We start from the raw sequence: 24,287 nt of genomic DNA on the forward strand, positions 1-24,287 counted from the left end.
AATGAAGAATGGCTTCTTGTGTCTGACTTGACCAACTGGTCAGAGCGCTGAGCATGATGAGTAGAGGAGAGAGAAACACGCTAAGGTTGTGCTCTCCAAAAGCTCCTGGTTTATCTGGAGATACAAACACACAAGCCAATAATTTAATATGATATGTCATCCGCAAGATGTAGACATAGTGCAAAATAACTCAAGCTGGAGGTTGAGGGCAGGCTGTCTTCAGGAAATGGTGCCCAAGTAAAACCTGATGCCTGAGAATTAACTGAGTGTGAAAGACTTGGATACCACACCAAGAAACATTAAAAAGAAAAGTGAGACCCAGATGATGACATTTGACATGACCCCTGGAGGGGTCAGCTATGAACCAGATTATAGGAAATAATCCAGGCCAGAGACACTAATGCAGTGGTAGAAGGGATAGAAAAGAGAACGGCTCTGAAAGGTAGTTTATAGACACAACTGAAAGCAGGGGTGGGGGGCAGGGGGAGGATTAAAGACAACTTTCAGATTTGGGGCTTGGGCGATGTCAAGAGTATAAGAGCCAAAGTCAAGGTAGCCCCAAACCACAGTTACTGTAGGCCTCAAAAAAATTAAATTAGAAAGAATAAAAATTTAATGAATGAGCTCAGTCATGTATGCCAATTAAAATAACACTAGATCTCATGTGGATATAAAATTGAAGAGTTTCAAGAGTACCCCATATTCAATTCAGTTAGCTTTAGTGTAACCTATGGAAGTAGAGTTAATTGTGAATGAAAATCAATAAGGTTGAATATAATCTGTTCTATTATGTTCTGAGCTCTGGTGGCCTAGTGGAAAGAAGCTGTGCTGCAGTCCTGAAGCCACACGGTTCAAATCCACCAGCTGTTATGCAGGGAAAGGATGGGCAATCTCCTCCCGCATGGTTAACTGCCTCTGAAAACCTGCTGGAGGGTCAGCTATGGGTCCATTCCGACTGTATGGCACTCTACAACATTATAGTCTGAGAGAGCAAAGAGTGGGTTAGAGAAACACAGTGGTCAGGTAAACAAGGAAAATGCAGAGAGAACAACTTAGCAGTGTGTCTCCAACACAGCCCTCCAGCTCAGTGATGTTCCTCCGTTTTGTATGTCTTTTCATTTACACCAGGAGCCTGAGAGGATGATGGTAGTGTCTCCAGGTGAGGTTGGAAGCCCAGGAAAAGAAGTAGGCTTTGAAGGATGGAAAAGGCAGAAAAAGTGAACAAATGGGATTTATTGAGCTTGAAATGACTGACACATCCAGGAAGTCATCTAGCAGGTCTAGAAGTCAGCTGCTGGGCATAGTGGTAGGAGAAAAGCGATCTCTGGGATTTCTCTCTCTTCTATTTCTTTCTAACCCCAAATGGATAGTATTTAAATGTTGGCATCATTAGAGATTAGCAGTGCTTACTAAATTATATATATGTACATATATTTATAATCTCATTACTAGAAAAAATACAAGCAGCAGGATTATCCAGCTACTCAATATATGAAAAGGAAGATATATTTATTTCATCTAGTAAAAAGAGATCTTTCCATTTGTGACCAGTGGTGAACCCCAGGGGGTGCATGTTGAACAAAGTGCTTTGAATGACTTTACTTTTCTCTTCCTTAGCACAAGCCCTGCTCACAAATACTATCTGGCTATGGACCCGGTGTCTGAATCGCTTTATCTCTCAGACACCAACACTCGAAAAGTCTACAAGCTGAAATCTCTCATGGAAACAAAAGATCTATCCAAGAATTTCGAAGTGGTGGCTGGAACAGGGGATCAGTGTCTTCCCTTTGACCAGAGTCACTGTGGAGATGGCGGGAGAGCTTCGGAAGCATCACTGAACAGCCCTCGAGGTAAAAAAAAATTTAAAAAATTTTATATATATATTTATCTCTTGTTTGACTTCATAAAATCCAAAGACTGAACCACACTGTAGCCCATTCAACTCAGTGTTCTGCCTCTGACTCTCTGAAGCTACCTCAGGAGAAAGGCGTCGCCAGACTAACCTTTTAGCAAATGTGCATTAGCACAGGCAAAACCAAAACCAAACCCTAATGCACACCCCCTCAAATGAATTTGGACTCATGGTAACCTTCAGTCACTGGTGGATTTGAACTGCCAACCTTTTGGGTTAGCAGCTCAACACAACTATAAAGCTCCTCAGCATAGCCAAACCTGTTATTAAAATAGTCCAGTATGACAGATTCCTTTGTAGCTGATAAATATTTATTGTCTGAAGCCCCCTGAGTGTGTCACGGACACTTTTAATCTCTCTCCAGGAACTCCCTCATCATGAGACTCTGAAACAACGGGCTAACGTTTGCCCCGCAGTGAGCTTTTCAGACTTGGCTCTAGCTTGCATTGGTTCATATCAGCTTTATACTAAACTTCTGAAGACCCCTGAGGTGCAGGGGCTCAAGCACTCAGCTATCACTGCTTAAATATTTTTACTATCTCACAGTTCCAAAATATGCCTGATTTGGGCTTAACATTCTTAAACGATCCTTTCTCCCATCATTTTTGCTAAAGCATTCTTGAAGCTACTGACATTTTTTCATTCATGTCGCCTGCTGGTTTTGTGTACTGTTGAGTCAGAACTGAGTCAAAGCTGACCCTCCGGTGGATTTTCAGAGGCAGTAAATCACATGGGAGCTGATTGCCCATCTTTCTCCTGCAGAGCAACTGGTGGATTCGAACTTCTTGCCTTTGTGTTGGAAGTGCAACTTCTTACCACTAGACACAGATAGGGGTGTGTGTGTGTGTGTGTGTGTGTGTGTGTGTGTGTGTGTGTGTGTACATAGCATGTGGACGAATCCATGTTCTCCCAGGCAGATTCATGATTTTATAAGCGTGGGTCATATTTCATCTTAGCTGAGAGAGAGTCAACTTTTAAGTTTGTCATTATATATCACCTACTCTATCTCCTGAATTATTTAGTCATTCCTATTTCTTCTCCAAGATATTTTTTATTACATTCATTAGAATGGGTTGTATGATGACACTGTTTTATTTCTTTTATTACCCAAATTACCTACATTTGTTGTAGAAAAATTGGAAAATACCAAAAGATGTTTAATTAAAAACAACCCCAGGAAAAAAACCCTTAATTCTAGCATGTATTAAAAAACTGTCATTAAGATTTTATTGTACATCCTTCTAGACTTTTATGCAGATCATATATTTTATTCCTAAAAAATAGAATTATACAGTAATGTTCTATAACTTGCCTTTCACATTTAATGTATTATGAACATCTTTCCTTGCCAATAAATACAATAAGGTCAATGTGTTTAATTTGTTAGATGGTCACTTATAATTTCAAATATTAAGTGGTTACTCTTTAACCATTTGACATTTGCCTTATTGATATTAAATTCTAATACTATTAGAATTTAAAGCCTTCTCTTTCTTCAGGACCAAATTCAAGACCTGTGTCTTTCATAAAGCTTCTATGGCTAATCCCAGCCTATCAAATCTGAATTTCTTTAACAGTTAATGTCTACATCATCCAATTAGCATTTGATTCTATTTCGCCTTCTTTTACTTTCCATTCTTTCATAATGGGAGGGATTTTTTTTCTTCCTCCCCAAATAAGCTGCTTGAGATTCAAAACTACATAGAAAATTTTTTTTTCAATCCTTCGTATTTCCCCCACCTCCTGTAATTTCTAGCACAGTGCGGAGGCCCAGTTACGTACATACTGCATCAGTTACTGAACTCTTACCTACACCAGGTATCTCTGGAAATAATTCCAAGTGGCTCTTAAAGGAGGTGACTTTTTGCCTAAAAAACCATAAGCAAAAGTGTTCCTTTTTCTCCTGTGCCAGCTCTCACTCCTTACACATAGTAGGACCACAGTAAATGTTTAATGAGTAAATGAATAACTCAGGTGCAGCATATAATCAGCTCAGCCTTCAAGGAAATAGATTGGAGCTCACCTTTTACATGGGTAGAAAATTCTTGCAGGTATATTCTAAGTATTTCTGCATAGGAAATGGGAAGGAATCAAGCTTGTATTGTGCTTAAAATTGACATCCTCCTGAGTTGCTGCTGGTATGAAAACCACTCATCTCACCTACCACATTCAACCTGCCACATAGAGAATGAATATCTCGGCTTTTCCAAATAAAGCAAATAATTGGTTCACTGCTGCTTTTTTTGCTTGGAAAGCAGCAATAATAGAGTCCTGATGAACAGGATTTACATGAACTCTTGAAGCATCAGTAATGAGAATGCCAAAATTTATATATCTATTAAAGTTCATATTAAGCAGAGGTTTTCCTCTTGTCATAAAGCTGGTAGTGCATTTTCTTTTGCCTTGATTTACTCCTCTTTCTATCAGAGTCGCCTTGACCATAATCGGGTGCACTTTATCCTTCCCCAAGCAGTAAGGGTTCTTAAGAACATCTGGCCTGGGCTGCAAACAGCCAAATGTCTAATCCATCCAGGACAGCATTCACAAAATGTCCTGAAGCTGGTGTGACAACATCTGCTCTGCTCCTATGGGTAAACTAAGATGTTTAACAGAGGCAGAGGCGGAGGAAGGCGTAGCTCGGACTAAGACTCCATCACAACTCCTTTGGCCACGTTAGCAAGGTTTGAAGGTGGTGCTCATGATCCTCAGAATCAACCAGGTAATAGAACCTATAATACAGACTTGAGTCACTCTGAAGATGCTGGCCAGAGCACTCAGGTGCCGAGCTAGATCACCTAGCTCCATGCCCAATACAGACAGCACTCACGCTTGGCAGTAAATCACAAGTGAGGCTCTCATTATACGGCATGCTGCAGGGCAATTTCAGAGACTTCCAAAGAAGAAAAATCATGCAAGAAGCACAGTGTGCAGATTGAGAAGAGGTTATTGCTAATTACATTTGTGAGGTTCTCCTGCAGCATCCTGGACTCTCACAGAAGTCCAGTTGGTTTGGTTTTGGGTGGGCAGGTGGTTTCTGTTTTAGATTTACAACTACTGAGCCCCCTCCCCTTCTGATTTCCTTCTTGAAGACAGCCACATGTTTAATGCAATTCCTGGAAGAGCGGTTTAAGTGTTTTGGTTTTGGGTTTGTGTAGGCTTTTTAAAATATTTTTTCCTATAGGCTTTTACCTATAAGCTAATAAAGAAAAACTGTAGATCAGTTAAAATTGGAAATGAACATCTAGGGAGTACCATTTCTAGGTTAGAAAAGAGAGCTTGCCTTAACACTTTAACAAGCTACATATTACAATTATAGGCAGGCTCTCCAACATGTCCTTAACTGTGCGTGGTAAGTCAAATAAATGTTAATCTGCATGACAGCTAATTTACTCTCTGAATCTACTCTCAAAAACAGGATGAAATAAAATGTGCTTTTGAGATCATTTGTCCTGAAGTTGGTGTAGGTCATCAAATAAGATTAAAAAGTAGCCAGCAAAAGGTGAAAGGTCAGAAGTCATGGGATTCCCCCCCCCCTTTAAGTAATGATCAAGAACTGTCTATAGTGAATACCAGGTTAGTGAGCCTCGGCTTTCTTATTGGAGCCGCATAAATATATGTGATGCTAGTCTTCTTTTCAATGACCTCGTGCAAGTACGTACCCTCCTGTACTTTCAGTCTTCTGGACTCCAAAATAGACTTAATGGTTTCATTCACTGGCTGAATTCATGACGGTGAGCTAGTCATTTAAACACTGGATCTTGTGATTCTTAAAGTTGTAAATTGCAGGCCTCAAGATTATTATCTCTTAACCCCTCCTTATTAGCTAAAATACATTAAAATGACCATAGTTATAACTTACTGGGGTCCCCTCATACTCAAACTCATTGCTATGGAGTCATAGCTGACCCTCCAGTTGGTTTTGGGAGAGTGTAAATCACCATGGGAGGAGGTTGTCCATCTTTTTTCCTAAGGAACCCCTGTTGGATTTGAACCACCAGAAAGGTATAGGAGAAACTCCTTGGTAAACTACACCACCAGATCTCCCAAGGTAGCACAAGTTGACTACTAAACCAAGGGATGGCAGTTTGAACCCACACAGAGGTGCCTTGGAAGAAAGGCCTAGCAATCTATTCCTGAAAGGTCATAGCCTTGAAAACTCTATAGAGAATTTCTACTCTGCACATGCAGAGTTGCCATGAATTTGAAGAAATCTGATGGCAGCTAACAGCAACAACATGACTCTGAGTACCTGCCATGCGCCATGCCCTATGCTAGGCATTTTACACACAATATCTCTACGAAACAGCAATAGTAGTATCACCATCATACAGATTTGGATATGCAGACTCAAATAGGTTAAGATTTTTTTTTTAGAAAAAAAATATCATGGTAAAAATTTTAAGAAGCATATTGATTTTTCATTCAACCATGCATATACATTCTGTTTTATAATATTAATTACAATACCCACAATGTTATTGCACTTTTCACACTTCCTCCCTAGAATTCTAGTTTCCATTAAGTGTTCTATCCTGCCTTTAAGGCTTTACCCTTGGGCAAACGCTACTCTTTTGATGTATATGGTTAGCTAATAATGTAAAGAGAACCTCCCTGGAGGTGTTTGCTGCAGAAGGTCAAGGACTGTAGTCTTCAATATGGATTGAAGTTCAACATCAAGAAAACAAAGATTCCCACCACTGGGCCAATTAGCAGCTTCATGATAGACAGAGAAGAGGTTGAGAATGTCAATAACTTGCTTGGTTCCACAATCAGCACTCTTGGACCAGCAGTTAGGAAATAAAAAGATGAATTGCCTTGGGAAAGTCTGTTGTCAGGGACCTCTCTAGAGTACTGAAAAGCAATGGTGTCGGTCTGGAGACTAAGGTACGCCTGATACAGGCCATGATCTTGCAAAGATCATGCTATGCAGCCAAGAGCTGGACAATAACAAAGGATGATAGAAGAAAGCCCGAAGCTTTTGAGTTGTGGTGCTAGGAGAACAAACAAATCTGTCCTGGAGAGTGTAAAACCAGGCTGCTCCACTAAAGGGAAGGATTTTGAGGCTCCATCTCAGACACTTTGAGCACATGCCCAAGAGGGGCCAGTCCTTAGATGAGGGACATCATAATTGGAAGTGTGGAGGGACAGTGCAGGAGAGGAAGACCCAGGATGAGATGAATTGACTCGATGACTGGAGAAATGGGATTAGGTGTGTCGGAATACATGAGAATGGCTCAGGATAAGGCAGGTTTCCGAGCTAATGTACATAGGGTTGCTATGAGTCACAGGTGACTCGAAGGCACATAACAATAACAACAACTGTTTGGCTTAAAATTGAGCCAAGTTCTGTTTCATGTTCACGTAGTGACTAAGGATCATATTCTCAGGGATTCCACTCATCTCTATTGGACAAATGAGCCTGGACTTTTTAATGTTATTTAGTTTTGTTGCACATCTCCTGCCTCCATCTAGAATCTTCTACTGTGATCCTTTTAAAGTGATCAGTGGTGACATCTTGCCACTATCCAGCTCTTCCCATCTCAGGGTCATGGAATTTGGGGTTTATGCAATCCGTTAGTCTTTTGGGTTAATTCTTTCAGTCCATTTTCGCTTTTCTCTGGCTTCTTTGTTCCCAACAAGGAAAGGCCAATAGTTAAATCTTAGATGGCTACTCAAAAGCTTTTAAGACCCCAGTCACGACTCAGGAGGTGGAACATTATCTTTGTGGACCATGTTGCACCTATTGATCTTGATGTATCCCAAGACTATGGTCCTAAGGCTCCAGAACCAGCAACTTATTCCCCCAAGGGTGTTTGGTTATAATTGAGAAGCTTACAAAGCACTGCATCCTGTTAGCTCAGGTTAAGAAATTTACCCAGGTCAGTTTACAGGTAACAATACTGGAATTCAAATGCAAGTCAGCCTGCCCAGGATGAGGTTGGAGGGGGGAACCCAAAACCAAGCAAACCTGTGATGCCTCCGCTGTAGCTCACCACCTGCCTTTCAGGTAAATTCTATGTTCGCGCTCTCTCTCTCTTGGCTTCTCTGAGAAAGTGAAAAAGATTGGAAAATGTTTTTCAATCCAGTGCCACGTATACAATGGAAAAAAATATTTTCATTTTTAAGATAAATGACTTTTAGTCTAATTTCCTTTTCCTATTAAAACTATTTCATGGATTTTTCTGAACTGATAGTGCACCCATAGTGCACCATACAGCATTTGCATAGTCTGCAAATGTAATTATTCTAATAAATCTCCAGGAAAGCTTGTCACATCTGTTTAGAAGATTCTGCAATTAGGAAATTCACCAAACTTTTGTTAATAGAGGGAGGCAGGAAACCTTCACTTTCTTACGTTTTGGTTTTTTTTACTACAACAAATAGCTACACATTTTGTTTGAAGCAAATGGAAGCTTCTCTGAATGGAATTCCATCTATGATCGCCCCTGAGTACTTCTCCTGGGAAGAGGTCCTTATCGGATCCAGTTTTATAACTTTGATTTGAATCTCAATAAAAAGAAACATTTGCCATTTGATTCATCAATACTTCAATGTAATAGGACAAGGAAAAAAGTTTTTAGCAAAGAGGTTGATGGAGTGCTTATCCCTGGCATTGTATATGAGTTTGAATTGACTTTGAGAGATGCCTTGAAAACATGCATGGATGATGTAGTTGAAACTTAAGTTCCATTTATTATTTTTACTGCAACTTTCTTTAATTCTAGAGAGAACTCAAACTAATGAGTCATGTAATAGATGACCAAGTACTTAAGCAGAATGTTAAATGGTACTAGGTGGGGATATAAAATAAAATTTGTGACAAGCTGAATGCATTTATTTTTTTAAAGTAGATATAGAGGGTGAAGGAGTGACTAGACAGGATGAAATTAATCAATGACTTAATTTGCTTGTCTCGGACCTCAGGATTAAGGCAATATCCAGATGAGTACAAACAGCCTCTGAGCTATTCTCTAGCACGGAAATGACCCTTAAATCTTGACAGATTCCTAAAGTAGTTTTAGGGTACTCATGACATTAATTACACAGGATTCATTTTTATTTTATTAGCAATTAGGAAATCTGGGTATGATAAAGTCTAGACACAAACAATCTGGTTTTGTCCCTACTCAGATCTATGTCAGGTGCATCTTGAGGCTATACGAATCCCCCTGGAATCTGTATGCTATACTGTAAAGTTAGATTTGAAGTAAACATGAAAAGGCTACAACTCAAATCAGTGACTTCATACTGATGTTAGTATGTGTGAGGAAAGCAGAAATAAGAATATTCTTTTTTTTATTTCCTATACAATGAGGGCAGTTAAGATTTTCCTAAGTTTCTTTAACTTAAGATCCACCATGATGACATAGGCATTTGAACTGACTCACTAAGGTAAAAAATGGCAGGTAGGCCAGAGCATAAGTGAAAAGAACGACATTTTTAGGAAACAACAAAGCAGCAATTGGAGGAAGATCCATCAACAATCTGTGTTATGCAGACGATACAACCCTGCTTGCTGAAACTGAGGAGGACCTGAAACACTTGCTGTAGAAAGTCAAGGACTGCAGCCTTCAATATGGATTGAAGCTCAACATCAAGAAAACAAAGATTCTCACCACTGGGCCAATGGGCAGCATCAGGATGGATGGTGAAGTGATTGAGATTATTAACAGTTTAGTTTGCTTGGCTCCACAATCAACATTCTTGGTACCAGCAGACAAGAAATTAAAAGACGTATTGAGATGGGAAAGTCAGCTGTGAAAGGCCTCTCCAAAGTACTGAAGAGCAATGATGTCACTCTGGAGACTAAGGTGTGCCTGATACAGGCCATGGTCTTTACAATCACTTGCTATGCATCAGAGAGCTGGATTCTGAAGCTTCTTCAGACATACTTTGGACATGTTACAAGGTGGGATTAGTCCTTGGAGAGGGATGTCATGCTTGGGAGGGTGGAGGGACAGTGCCCAAGAGAAAGACCCTCGATGAGGTGGATTGATTCAGTCACTGGGGTAATGGGAGTAGGTGTGTCAGAGACAATAATATTGCCACAGGATAGAGCAGGGTTTAGGGCTGTTGTACATAGGGTCACTATGAGTCGCAGGCGACTCGATGGCACATAATAACAACATCAACAACACAAAGCAACGATGTCAGTCTAGAGACTAAGGTGCACCTAATCCAGGTCATGATCTTTGCAATTACTTGGTATGCATTAGAGAGCTGGACAATGACAAAGGATGACAGAAGAAGAATCAATGCTTTTGAATTGTGGTGCTGGAAAAGAGTCTTGAACACATCATAGACCGCCAAGAAAACAAACAGGTCTGTCTTGGAGAGGGTAAGAAACCAGGTTTCTCCTTGGAGGCTAGGATTTTGAAGCTTCGTGTCACATACTTTGGACACATGGCCAGGAGGGACCTCTACTTGGAGAAGGACATCTTGCTCAGAAAGGTGAAGAGACAGCGCAGGAGAGGAAGACCCCCAGATGAGATGGATTGATAGAGTAACTGGGGTAATGGGAGTTGATGTGTCCGAGTCAGTGAGACTGGTTCAGGACAGAGCAGGCTTCATAACTGCTGTACATAGGTTGCTATGGGTGACAGGAGACTTGACAGCATGAAACAACAACAACAAATAATAATTTGGTATTTTTTAAGTAAAAAAATATTTGGGGGTAAAGGAGGAGCAAGGGCAGGAATAATAAGTTCATGTTTTATCAGATAGGCAAGGAATTCAAAGTAAAATGTTGCCACAATCATTTCAGGCATGCCTGGTTTGATATGTTTTTCTGGTGATGGAGTATGAGGGTACTGGAGCAAGACTAAGGCAGAGAAAACATAGCAAGTACTAACATTTAAAGGGTGGACAATGGAAGAGAAGTCAAGGAAGACGACAGAGGAAAAGTCTCAGAGAAAGAGGAAGTAAACCCAGAGAGCATGCTATCCAAGAAACCAAGAAAGTGATTTGTTTCAAAGAGGGGTTGAAAATTGTAGGAGCCCTGTTGGTGCAGGTATTGGCTGCTAACCAAAGGTTGTGCAGTTCAAGCCCACCAGCCGCTCCAGCCTCCTTCCGTAAAGATTTACAGCCTTAGAAACCCCACGAGGTAATTCTCCTCTGTCCTATAGAGTCGCTATGAATTGGAATAGACTCCACGGCGATGAGTTTGACAAGCACGTTGTTCTTGTTGTAAGCCACAAATTACACATCTGTAGTCATTGGATTGGACAGTCGGTGACTCATGCCTCAGTGGGGTGAATGGAGGTCAGAGGGGAAGCTAGCTGCATTTGAGTCGACTGATGAACCAAGGAGAGGACAGAAAGTAAAGACCATTAATGAGGATTGCTTTCCTAGGAAGTTTGGATCCAAGAGTTGCAAATGATAAGCAGGGAGTGGGCAAGGGTCTCAGGGAGGCTTCATCTACAGGAACAAAGTGACAGTGTTTACAAGTCAATGGAAAGATACAGAATTGAAGAAGAATAAGAGATATAAGATATCGGGGAAAGCAGGAAGGAGTATACCTTGAATAGAAGACACTGATGAGACCACCGTAGGATTATGTGTGAGTGTGAGAACTAGAACAAACTATAGGTCGGAAAGGGGTAGCAGTCTGATGGTAATCCATTTTGATAAACTCAGTCTTCTCATATCAGAAGATCTCTTCTGCTGAAAATGAGAGAATAAGGTCAGACCTTGAGGTCAGTAGAGGAGAGGCTGGAAGAGCTGCTGAGTGAAGTTTGCCTTTTGGGTAAGGCACCCACCACCCGTGATCGAATTTCCATCTCAGCTTCAAGGCACTTTCCACATTCCGCAGGGGAACTTTCTTCCAAATTCTTAGTGTTTTGAGGAAAAATCTGTTACCTTACAATTCAAGGAAAAGAACTGCTCTTTATACTCCAGTGATCCTGTTCAGGTTTCATTTAAAGAAATTTCTTTCCCCAATCTTGCCATTGATCTCTGAGCCTCCTATAGTGATACCAGAGGAACTAGTCCCTGTTATGTAATAAGAATGAGAGTTTAACTTGTTTTCATTAAAAATTGGTCTGATGCATCTGCTTTTGATGGTGGAAACGGCTTTGTCTAAGATTATGTCAGCAGCTCGCATTTGAGAAACTCCCCTTTTTTGTTGCAAACCTAGATGGTGGTAGAGGGATCAATGACAAAGGAGACCCTTGTAACTAACAACAATAAAAAACCAGAACCAAACCTTTAGTAGCAATTTTATTTCAGCTCATAGCATCTGAAATATAACATCTCTCTCCTGCAAAGTGTCTGGTAGTTTCAAACCTCTGACCTTTCAGTTAGCAGCTAAACACTTAATGACTATGCCACCAGGACTCCTTCACTTATACCTATTGTTGTTGTTGTTGACGCTCTGGTGGCCTAATGGCAAGAAGCTGCGCTGTAATCCCAACTGCCTTTTATAAAAAAAAAATCCCTACTATTTTATTTACAAAATTCAAATACAAATTTGAACAAATTCTTTCAATTTCCCTCACCCCCCACTCATCAAATTGTACAACCCAATGAGTAGTCCCCACTTCTCCCTTCATATCCACATCCCTCGGTTTCCAGCCTCTCCCACCCCTCCTGGATCCTTATACTCATTCCACAATAACGGTTTTATGCAATATTTATCCAATTTGCCTTTTATTCCAGGTGACAAATATGGTTGAGAAAACCATTGTTTGTTCTGTTGAGTTAAATAAAGCAATCAATATGTTATTAAATGCAATATTTCTTAAGAACAGATTTTCGTGTCTGCATGTGATTCGAGCCAACATGAAAATAATGATTTTTGAGGTCAAATGCTATGCCATGTAAGATCCCAGGTTCTGAAGTCAGACAGGATGGATAGGTTTGGATAGAAGAGCTCATGAAGAGATGCAGTGGTAGGTATGGCTAGACTGGTGGCAAGGGGAGGGGAATCAATGGAATGATGACAACTGGTAGACTTCCCCTGCTTTGCAACATTGTTTAGAATGATACTTGAACCCCTACATGTCAAGATAGACTCTATGGAATTGTAATTTGGTGGTTTTCCCCTCATTTTGTTTAAGATCATTAGACAATACAACTTTGCTTCCTTATCAGAGTTCCTTAGCCTTGCATCTTTCTTATCAGCCCACTTAAAAATCACCTGGACTGAACCAAAAAAAATAAGTCCACCCTTGTCAAAAAACAGTGACAGAGATCACACACTAACAGACAGCAAATCACTTAAATCATATTTTGAGTGGTGTATTATGGTAACCTATAAATAACTAATTGCGTAAAATTGCTTTGGTAGTTTCTAGATGGCAGCTTTAATTAAAAGCACCAGAGACATTTAGAAGTTTAGAAATGGATGGCATGTAATTTGCCCTTTTACCAACCATAAAATGGTAATTAAGGAATTTGATTCACTTCTTCCTATTAAAAGTTTTATGAGAATAGCAAGTTCCTTCTAAATACAGTTTCTCTTCAGCAGAAGGTAGTACATTTGCTTTATCAGTCTTCTCCAGCAGAGTAAGATGTTTTAATGTACAAATTCGTCAGAAGTTAATTACGAAATCTCTTTCCATGAAAAATATTTGTTTTTTAAGATTCTAAAACATGAAACTGTAGTAGAACTAAACCTTTTTTGATCATGGCCCCATATTGCTTCACCATCAATACAAGATGGCCCTGTAAATTGAAGTTTACCAAATGCACGCAGTGGGCTCAAAACTCAAAGAAATGAGGAAGTCACTTCCTGGTGAGTCTAGCATGCTTCACCGATTTCATAAAGGAATATTAAATACTCAGTACATTGACTTCTCCACTTATTCATTCATCAACTGAATATAATCAGAAAATATTTTACCTTCATTGGTCCTCTAACAATATTAAATACATTAGCGAGTGTGGGGTGTAAAATTCCCACAAGATGCAGCTCATCAAAATGTCTTTGGAAGTCGATGAGTATAACATTATCATGGACTGAAACATAACAAGAACCAAAGCCAGAAAGCCCATTTCTATTCTATAATTGACCACTTTACTGCATTTTTTTTCTACCACTTCAGCACAAGGATTGATAGCTGGCACCCTACAAGGGTGCACAGTTTGAGAGCACTGATGATTTAAGTTAAATACATTTAAGAAAGCCAGTTGCTGGTTTCCTGTTGTGGTTGTCATCTGGAGGTTATTGTTTCATGTTTACTGGCTTTGATATTGTTTTTCGGTCAAGCAGACTAGTAGATGTTCTCCAACACAGTGACTAGGACAGTGGGCCTAAGCACACTGTGAGGATGGCACAGGACTGAGCCAGGTTTAGTTCAGTTGTACCGAGGATCACTATTAGTTGGCACTGACTCAATGACACATCTGACGACAACAACAACAGTGTGTTCTTGAGTCCAGACTAAATGACCTGTGCTCTTAGCGAGAAAGGAACATACATTGTTCCTTTACATTGTTCCAGTACACTTTTTGTGGGATTGTAAAATGGTGTAACCATTCTGGAAGACAGTTGGCACTTCCTCAAAAAGCTGAACATGGAAATCCCATAGGACCCAGCTATTCCACTACTTGGAATATACCCTGAGAAAATTAGAACTGAGGCACAAATGGAGACTTGTACACCAGTGTTCATAGCAGCATTATTCACCATCACAGGGACAAGGAAACAGCCCAAATGTCCAACCACAAACAGATTGAGAAATTATGGTACATTCACACAATGGAATACTATGCAACATGCAGGAGCAATGATTTTGTAAATTACTACCTAACTTGGGAGGGACTGGGAAACATTATGCTGAGTGAACTAACTTACTCCCATAAGGATAAATATTGTATAAAACCATTATTGTAGAATGAGTATAAGGATCTTGGAGGGGTAGGAGAGGCTGGAAGCAGAGGGATGTGCATGTGGAAGGGAAAGGGGGGATTAATCATTGGGTTGTACAATTTGATGGGTTGGGGGTGAGGGAAATTGAAAAAATTTGTCCAAATTTGTATTTGAATTTTGTAAATAAATGGGGGGGGGTTATGAATTGCACTGTGAATGCAAAGGTACATGGTTCAAAGCCACCCAGCTGCACTATGGGAGAAAGATGGGCTGTTAAGTGACTCCACAGTACACAGCAACCATGAATTATAAAAGGGAGACCTGGTAGACTAGTGGACAAAGAGCTCTGTGGGCAATCCAAAGGCACACACTTCAACTCCACCAGCTGCTCTGCGGGAGAAAGATGGGCAGTCGACTCCTGTGCAGTTATTCTGCCTCTGAACACCCACCAGAGGGTCAGCTATAAGTTGGTTCTGACTATGGCAATGAGTTCTTCATAATCCCTGTTGCAATCCTCATTCTTACCTGGTTGGATTGGCATCACACATCTCCTCTAATAGGCTCTGGAGATTTCTGCCATTAGATAAGACCAATGGAATTTGGGTTGCTTTTTTGTTTGGTTTTTGGTTTGGGGGTTGGGTTTGTTGGGGCTTTTTTTTTTTTTAGTTGTTGTTCTTTTAGTTTGTTTTGTGTGGTTGGCTTTCTGTGTGTGTGGGAGGATATTGCTCCTCCTTCTCCAGTGGAGCATCTGGGGGAACACCTTCAGGATTGCAGCACATCTTCTTGCCACTAGACCACCAGAGCTCCCTCAGTGGAATTGTTTTATATACTTAATGAGGAAATACCTCCATCAAGTTGTTTGCAAGTATTTGAACCAGTTGTATCTTGAAATTAGCGAGTGCATGGTATGGAGAACTACCAGAAATACCTGCTTGGTTTAGAAGAGGCTGTGGCACTAGAGACATTATTGCCAATATCAGGTGGATCTTGGAAGAAAGCAAAGAGTACCAGAGGGATATCTCTCTGTGTTTCACTGTCTACGGAAAGGCATTTAACTGTGTGGATCACAAAAAACTGTGGTTAACCTTGAAGAGAATGGGAATCCCAGAACACTTGATTGTGCTTGTGCAAAATCTATACTTGGACAAGGAAGTACTCAGAACAGAGTAGGGAAACACGACAAGATTCAGAATCAGGAAGAGAATGCATCAAGGATGCATCCTGTCTCCATACCTTTTCAATATATGTGCAGAACAGACCATTCAGGAGTCTGGGCTTTATGAGGAGGAATGTGGCATCAGAATTGGAATAAGACTCATCATCAACCTACGTTATGCAGAAGACACAGCCTTGCTTGCTGAAACTGAGAAGGACCTGAAGCACTTGATGAAGAACACGAAGGATTATAGTCTTAAATATGGATTGAAGCTTAATATCAAGAAGACAAAGATTCTGACCACAGAGCCAATTGCAGGCAGCACCATGATAGATGAAGAGATTGAGGTTGTTAGCAGTTACAGCTTGCTCAGCTCCACAATCACTACTCTTGGCACCAGCAGTCAGGAAATCAAAAGACAAATTGCATTAGGTAAATCCGCTATCAGGGCCCTCTCCAGAGTACTGAGAAGCAACAATGTGAGTCTGGAGACTAAGGTGTGCCTGATCCAGCTCATGGTCTTCACAGTTACATGCTATGCATCAGAGAGCTGGACAATGACTAAGAATGACAGAAGAATTGACGCCTTTGAGTTGTGGTGCTGGAGAAGAGTCTTGAACATACCATGGACTGTCAAGAAAACAAACAGGTCTGACTTGGAGAGGGTGAAACCAAGTTTATCCTTGCAGGCCAAGATTATGAAACTCCATCTCACATACTTTGGGCCCATGGCCAGGAGAGACCGGTACTTGGAGAAGTACATCATGTTTGGAAGAATGGAGGGACAACGCAGGAGATGAAGACTCCACATGAGAAGGAATGATAAAGTAATTGGGACGATGGGGAAAGGTGTGTCAGAATCAGTGAGACTGGTTCAGGACAGGGCAGGCTTCAGAGCTGCTGTAAGGTCACAATGAGTAGCAGGTGACTCGACGGCACATGATGACAACAACAACAACAACATAATAGTGCGGACTGTAATCAGTGTACTGTGTCTTCAAAGACAAGCAGAATTTGAATCCTTAGGGAGGCACAGGGAACAGTGGAGGCAAATAGGTGGGTGGTAGGAAAGTGAGTGGGGTGCTTCAGCTCCACCAGCGTGACTGAAGAAGTAGCATGGTGGACTCCTGTGCCGATTCATCGCCACAGTTAATGTGGACTGAGGTACCCAGACAGAAGAGATGCTGAGAGAATAAACAGAGCTTCTGTCCATCTAAGTCAAGCAGTATTTCAACAGGTGAACATGTAAGACTCAAAACACAGTGTGATGCCAGAAGACTAACAATTCCTCAAAAGCATCAATAAATATTAACAGCATTTATGCTGGATTTCTCAGAAGGAATAGCTGCTACTTATTTGGTCTTTATAGTAATCCACTGACTTGGGAAGCTCAGCAGTTAGTTGGACATGGTCACACGTCCACATGCAAAAGCTAGAGTAGGAGGTTACATAGGTTTAAGTCATGGTCAGCCTCACCATTAGATCTCTTCACTTCTACGCTAGGATGCTTTCTTCTTCTTCCTCATTATATTGCCCATGAATATATTGGGGTGATCACATTTTGAGGGGGGGAAATGGGAAAGTAGCTTTGGAAGCCCCAAGCTCAGTCAGTTCAAGGCTAGGAAGATCATCAGCTTCCTTGTGAAAAAAGACATCCCAGGTTTTTGTCAAGAGTTTTCATTGGGGAGCTCTAATGGCCTCGTGTCAAGAAGCTGCACTGCAATCCCAAAGGTGCACGGTTTAAATCCACCAGATGCTCCACTGGAGAAGGAGAGGCAATCGCCTCCTGTGCTAGTCAGATCTGATCTGATGGCACACAACAATAACGTGCTTCCCAGAGACTACAAAAGGGGGTGGGGTGGGCAAAGGAATTGTGTCAGTAGATAACTCCATCCTTTAGCTGTTGTGTGTTGGGGCGGGGAGGTGGAGGCCGTGGGGAGGTGTATGGTAGTAATAATATAATCTTAATTAAGCCCAAATTGGTCTTCCGAAATGTCTCGTAAACTTTCAGTCAAATGGTTTAAATTGCATTCATGCACTGCTCATTATCCTGCCTTACCTTTTGCTAGTGACGGTCTACCACTTTCTGACTTTGTGAACTTCTCTGCCAGCGTTAACTTCATTAGTCAAGAGGTACAGATGTTGGAGGAATTTTAAATGGGCCTTCTTGCTGATTTTGAATGGGCATTACATGCAAATAATTGTCGGAAGGAAATTTTCATTCTTGGTGAGTTAGCCCACTTTTGTGAATAGTAAGCACTGTCAGCCTTAATTCTTCATAGGCTGCTTTTATTGAGTATTCAGGCCAAGGTATTCTACTGAGTTGGCTTTTTTTATTAGAACCTTTCGGTTGTTCCCATACCTTGAGAGAGACTCATTTTCCCTAGAGAAGAACAACTGCAATTAGTTTTTCCACTGGTCCATGGGCAATAAATGAACTTGCCCTCCTCAGGCTAATTGTTCACATAAGGTTCTGTTGAGGCAGTTTGTTTCCCCAGGATGACAGGGGTGTTTCTTCAAAATGTACCTGAGTAGTGTGCTACATAGTGTCACTTGGTGTGTGAAGAATTTTTGAAAAGGGAACATAAAAAAATCAGCTTGGATTTTTGGTAAACCTCATTTATCTCAGCCCATATGCACTGCGTCCCCTTAAGTCTCAGCCTGCAGGTATCTTTGCAACAAGAACTCCAGCAGGGAAATAAAACAAGAGATGTGCATTTCAACTTGAACTCATACCATCTACTTCCCCAAATATCTGCCTTGCACACACATAAACACAGAAGTGCACACTCTGCATATCCCTATCTCTACAAGTCAAGAAAAAAAAGAATCTGACAGTTGTTGCTATGTGCCGTCAACTTGACTATGTCTCACAGCAAATCTTTGCACAATAGCTCTGAAGCCTGCTCTAGCCTGGGCCTATCTCACCATCTGTGACACACTTGCCCCTATTGCCCCAGTCACTGTATCAATCCATTTCATCCGGGGCCTTTCTCGCCGGTGCTGTCCCTCCACTCTTCCAAGCATGATGCCCTTCTCCAAGGACTGGTCCCTTCTGGCAACATGCCCAAAATATGTGAGATGAAGCTTCAAAACTAGTGGTTGCTTTTATAGTTAAATGTCAAAACATACACACTGCACCTAGGGGCTCGTTGCATAGAGGTCCGTTTATTTGATTCTCTCTATGGAAACTTTTGCCATCTTATAAAAGTTTGAGGCTTTTACACTGCTAGTTCAATAGTGTAATATTTCCCCCTAAGCTAGCAAAAACTCTTTTTCAACCACTGTCTTGTCTCCATGGTGAATCTAACACAGGGCACTCTGCTGCTGACAAGGGTTTCATAAGGCTTCATGGACTTAAATCTTATACTATATCCAAAATAGAAAAGCCTAAAAGGTTGAAGCAGAGCCTGTGTTAGTCTTGGTGATGCTAGGCTTAGAAGAGCCATTTTCACAAATAATTATAGCACTGACTGAGCAATTAGAACACCACTTAGCACCCCCATAACACTTTGTCTTCTTCAAAGTGCTTATATTTTATTGGCTTCTATGAGCTTCATACTATTTTAGTCAGTGTAGTGAATTACAGCCTTGGAAACTCTGAGGCAGCTGTACAGTGTCCTGCAGGGTCTTTATGAGACAGCATCTACTCGAAGGCAGTGAGGTGGTGTGGTTAGCAAGACTCCACCAAGGGAGCACTGGGGGTGTGGCCCAAAGGGAGTTGTACTGCTCACTCAAAGTGCCCCTTCAATGGTTTGAATCCAGTGAAACATGGAAAATTTCCTTCCATGTGATTTGGGTTTGTTTTTTTTATGTGTCCTCGAGTCTCCTATGACCCATAGCAACCCTATGTACAACAGCTCTGAAGCCTGCCCTGTCCTGAGCCAGTCTCATTAATTCCAACACACCAACTCGCATTGTCCCAGTTACTGTATCAATCCATCTCATCCGGGGTCTCCCTCTCTTGCACTGTCTGTCCACCCTTCTGAACATGATGTGCTTCTCCAAGGACCAGTCTCTCCTGGCCATGTGCGCAAACTATGTGAGATGGAGCTTCAATATCCTAGCCTCCCAGGTTGTTGTTGTTAGTGCCATCGAGTCGCAGGTGACTCATAGCAACCGTGTGAATGGAAGTCCTGGACACCTCCTGTATAACTTTCGGCCTTTCTCCAGGTTCATAGGGTTTCCCGAGGCAAGCTATTGTGGAAGTGGATGCCACTCCTGCTTCCAAGCTTGTTTTAATCGGGGAGCTCCACCAAACACTGTCCACCATGGGTGACCATTCTCACATTTGACTCATCAGTGTCACACTGTTTGGCTTCACAGCAACCATGAGTTACCTCTGTACAGCAAATGGACAGACCAGGGTTACACGACCCAGAAGAATGTTTCACCAAAAATAATTAAAGGCAGGCCTCGACCCCACCCTTACCTACCCTTATTCTAAGGGTCAGGGCCGCCCATCCACCTTTGAAAGCCGAAAAGGCCAGTAACACACAACGCGAACGACCCCAAAAACTTCCCTTACCTTACTGCCACCAAGAGGAGCCGCCATGTTGACACCAGCCCTCCCACCCGCTTAGCCAGATAGCTAAATATTTATTGCACAGATGGCGTCTTTTTACTATCTACTAGGCTTCTGAGAAGAATTTCTATGCTAGCAATTGATATTGACGCAAAATTTAGAAATCAATTTTAAGACTATCCTAAATGAAATAACTGCATACATTTCTCCAAAGTCATGGCTGACATCACTGAATTAGAATAGACTGTTTAAAAGGAATATATTAATAAACATTATATGTATGAGAATAATCTGCAACAAGGGGTGCATTGTGGGGTGGGCTAAGGGAGAGGGAAGGAAGAGAGGAAAAAATGTGCAACGATGAGTAAATTTTTTAAAAAGTTTGGAGATTCGGACCTACCACCACTCCCCAAAAAGGTGTGGCAGATCCTTCAAGACACTTCTCCTCAAACCTATGTTGTTGTTGTTATGTGTCATCGAGTCACTTGTGACTCATAGTGACCCTATGTACAACAACTCTGAACCCTGCTTTATCCTGAGCCAACCTTATTGTCTCTGACACACTTACCCCCCGTTACCCTAGTCACTGAACCAATTCATCTCATAGAGGGTCTTCCTCTTCTGTGCTGTCCCTCCACCCTCCCAAGCATGAAGTCCCTTGCCAAGGACTGGTCCCACCTTGCAACATGTCCAAAGTATGTCAGACAAAGCTTCAGATGGAATACTTGACTCCAAGGAGCAGCCTGATTTCACTCTCAAACCTATGGAGTCACTATAAATCAGAATCAACTCGACAGCAATGGGCTACTAAGTAAGATATGGGTTAGGAAATCAAGAAGCTAAGTGGTTTAATGCCTCACCCAAAGTTCTACAGCTAATCTGTAATGGAATTTAGCCTGAAACCCAAATCCTCTAATCTGACCCTGGAGCAAATGTTCTCTCTGATTTCCCTTAGGTGGTACACAGTAAAGCAAGTTAAGGCAAAATCTTGAGGCATTTCTATTTCCCTGGGAACTCATAACATCATAACAACACAAAGCTGTGTTGACAGAGCAAAGTGGATTTAGGGTGGAGGGGGAAGCTTTGTTATTCAGTGTAGCCATCTACATGGATCAAATTCATTTGCAGTTAATTTGATCCATGGTAATTCCCAGGTCCCAACTCTTAGTGCTTGGTTGTCAACTCCCTTTCTTCCCATACTCCAATCATCCCTAATTGATAGGGGACTATAGTCATCTTAAAGGTCTTTAGAGAAAGAGATTGTCATTGCTTCCGTTCTAAACTCATTTTTAAAGAAATTCACATGCAGCTCTTGACCTCGTGGCAGGCTTTATTTCATTCACGTTAGATGTACTTCAACATAAATGCGTGGAAATTATCTTAAGTCTATAATTCAGCAATGATTTATTGAACATCTGTGCCAAATGCTGCTGGATTTATTGAGACATAAAATTAAAGCATAAAATCCAGTTTTCCCCTCAAGGAATATGCATATTGTCTGGACAGAGCATAAGAGACTAGCCTCTGTGGGTTAAAAAAGCAGAAACCCCTGGAATGTGCAAGGAAGATATTCTGGGAGAGAAACAATTTGTAGAGGCCTTAAAAGATGATTAGGATTTGGATTGATACATTCAGTGTCCTGTCTTACTATTACATATATGCTGCTGTTGTTATATTTCATGGCTTCAGCAGGTTTTCAATGGCATGAAATCACCTGGGACAAGACTACCCATCTTTCTCCCATGGAGCAGCTGGCAGATTTGAACCACATTCCTCTGAGTTGACAGTGCAACTCCTTGCCAGAGCTCTCTTTTACATATATCTCCCCCCGCCCAAAACCCACTGACCCACTGTCATCTAGTGGATGCTGATTCATAGTGGTCTAAGGTAATAATGTAGAAATGAACCTACGTGTGTGTGTGTGTTTCCCTTCAAATATCAATGGCTTAACAAAATAGCAATGTGTTTCTTACTCATATCTCAATCCTATGGTTTGGTGAGGAGTGTGTGTTAGGATCTCTGCTCCAAACATTGATTCAAGGGCCCAGGATGTCTCCATCTAATGGCCCCTCAATCCTTTAGGGCCTCAACCTGCTTCTCTAGCTGCTCTATATTTAGCCAATCTACAGGAAAGGGGTTGATCCAAGAATGATATTCAGGGGTCAGGCCTAGAAGTATCAAATATCACTTGGGACTTACCTACAAGGGATTCAGGGAAATGCGAGCTACCTCTATTTCCAGAAAGAGGATAGAATGAACACAGTATTGTCCTTGTGATGGTCAAGAAAAGGGGACTTTATTATTATTATTATTATGTGTGTACCATCAAAAGGGATCGGACTGGTACAGGAGGAGATTGTCCCTCCTCCAGCAGATTCTGGTGGATTCAAACCACACAGCTCTGGGATTGCAATGTAGCTTCTTGCCACTAGGCCACCAGAGCTCCCTAGAAGAGGACCTTTCTAAATGGAGGATGAGGAAGAGAATGAAGGACACAGAAAGAGCAAAGTTGCGTGTATCTCAGACACTCACTTTTCTGGTTTGCTTTCACTAGATTTGATGAACTTAACACAAATGCTGAGCTTTGGTCTGAGATAAGATCAAAAAAGGCAATATTTTTGGGAAGTACTGTATCATCACCATCCAGGTATTTCATTTGCCCGTGTGAGACTCACAATAACTAAATTTGGTTATCCTTAGTTTCACAGCACTTGGACCAAGACATAAGTTTGAATGGCAGTGCTAAACTGGTCATTTAAATGTATTATACGTTCACAGATCTTTCCTGCTTACAGCAGCCCCTTTACTGAAGATATTTCCCTTTTGATTGCCCCCTAAAAACTGGCAAGTCAAGAAGTAAATCCAATTCAGAACTATAATTTGTTTGACCCATACCATGCCTTTAAATTATATATAGATATATAGTTATATAGATAGAGATAGAGATAGATATAGATAGAGATATATAGATAGATATAGAGATAGAGATAGAGATAGAGATAGAGATAGAGATAGAGATAGAGATAGAGATAGAGATAGATAGATATGCATTTACTCGGGACATGTTCTCTCAAGTTAAGCCTCATTTTCCTGGAACATAAGGCCTTCTGTACTTACATATTTATGGCACCTGCCTAGACCCTGAAAGCCTGTGAGTTTCTGGCCCTTGCTCCTGGAATTTCCTTTTTATGTTGTTGTTGTTGTTAATTTGTACCTTTGAGTAGAAACCAACCCACAGCTGACCTTCTGGTGGGTTTTGAGAGGCAGTTAATTGCACAGGAAGAGATTACCCATTTTTCTCCCCAGGAGCAACTGGTGGATTAGAACCAGGTGCCTTCGGGATTGCAGTACAGCTTCTTGCCACTTGTTAATGTGCCGTCGAGTCACTTGTGACTCATAGTGACCCTATGTACAACAGCTCTGATCCCTGCTCTATTCTGAGCCAACTTTATCGTCTCTGACATACCTACCTCCATTACCCCAGTGATTGATTAATCCATTTCATTGAGGCTCTTCCTCTCCTGCACTGTCCCTCCACTTTCCCAAGCATGGTGTCCCTCTCCAAAGACTGATTCTGCCTTGAAACATGTTCACAGTATGTCAGATGAAGCTTCAGAATCCTTGCCTCCAAGGAGCAGCCTGGTTTCACCCTCTCCAAAATGAAGTTGTTTGTTCTCCTAGCAGTCCATGCTATATTAAAGACTCTTTTTTAATTATTATTATTATTACATTTTATTAGTTTCAATGAACATTCACAGGGATTCTGGGCTTTCACTCCTTCATTGCCGCACCATTCTCTCCACCCTCCTCCCCAGTTTGTTCTTCTTCCCCGCCATCCGAATGTCTGTTTTAATTATCCAATTGCCACAGTGCTTGTCAAAGT

At 41.3% G+C, this 24,287-nt stretch overlaps 1 protein-coding gene across 3 annotated transcripts in view; it reads left to right on the forward strand.

Moving 5' to 3' along the window:
- TENM1 (teneurin transmembrane protein 1) overlaps window positions 1-24,287 on the forward strand; it is a 795,992-nt gene that overhangs the window by 655,985 nt on the left and 115,720 nt on the right. For all 3 annotated transcript variants that reach the window (XM_006885054.1, XM_006885055.1, XM_006885056.1), the window contains one exon: window positions 1,618-1,850. In XM_006885054.1, the coding sequence (XP_006885116.1) occupies window positions 1,618-1,850 (233 nt within the window). The remainder of the gene's footprint in view (window positions 1-1,617; window positions 1,851-24,287) is intronic.

Source organism: Elephantulus edwardii, unplaced genomic scaffold, assembly GCF_000299155.1.
Source record: "Elephantulus edwardii isolate Elephantulus edwardi_28Jun2011 unplaced genomic scaffold, EleEdw1.0 scaffold00040, whole genome shotgun sequence".
NCBI classification, from domain to species: domain Eukaryota; kingdom Metazoa; phylum Chordata; class Mammalia; order Macroscelidea; family Macroscelididae; genus Elephantulus; species Elephantulus edwardii.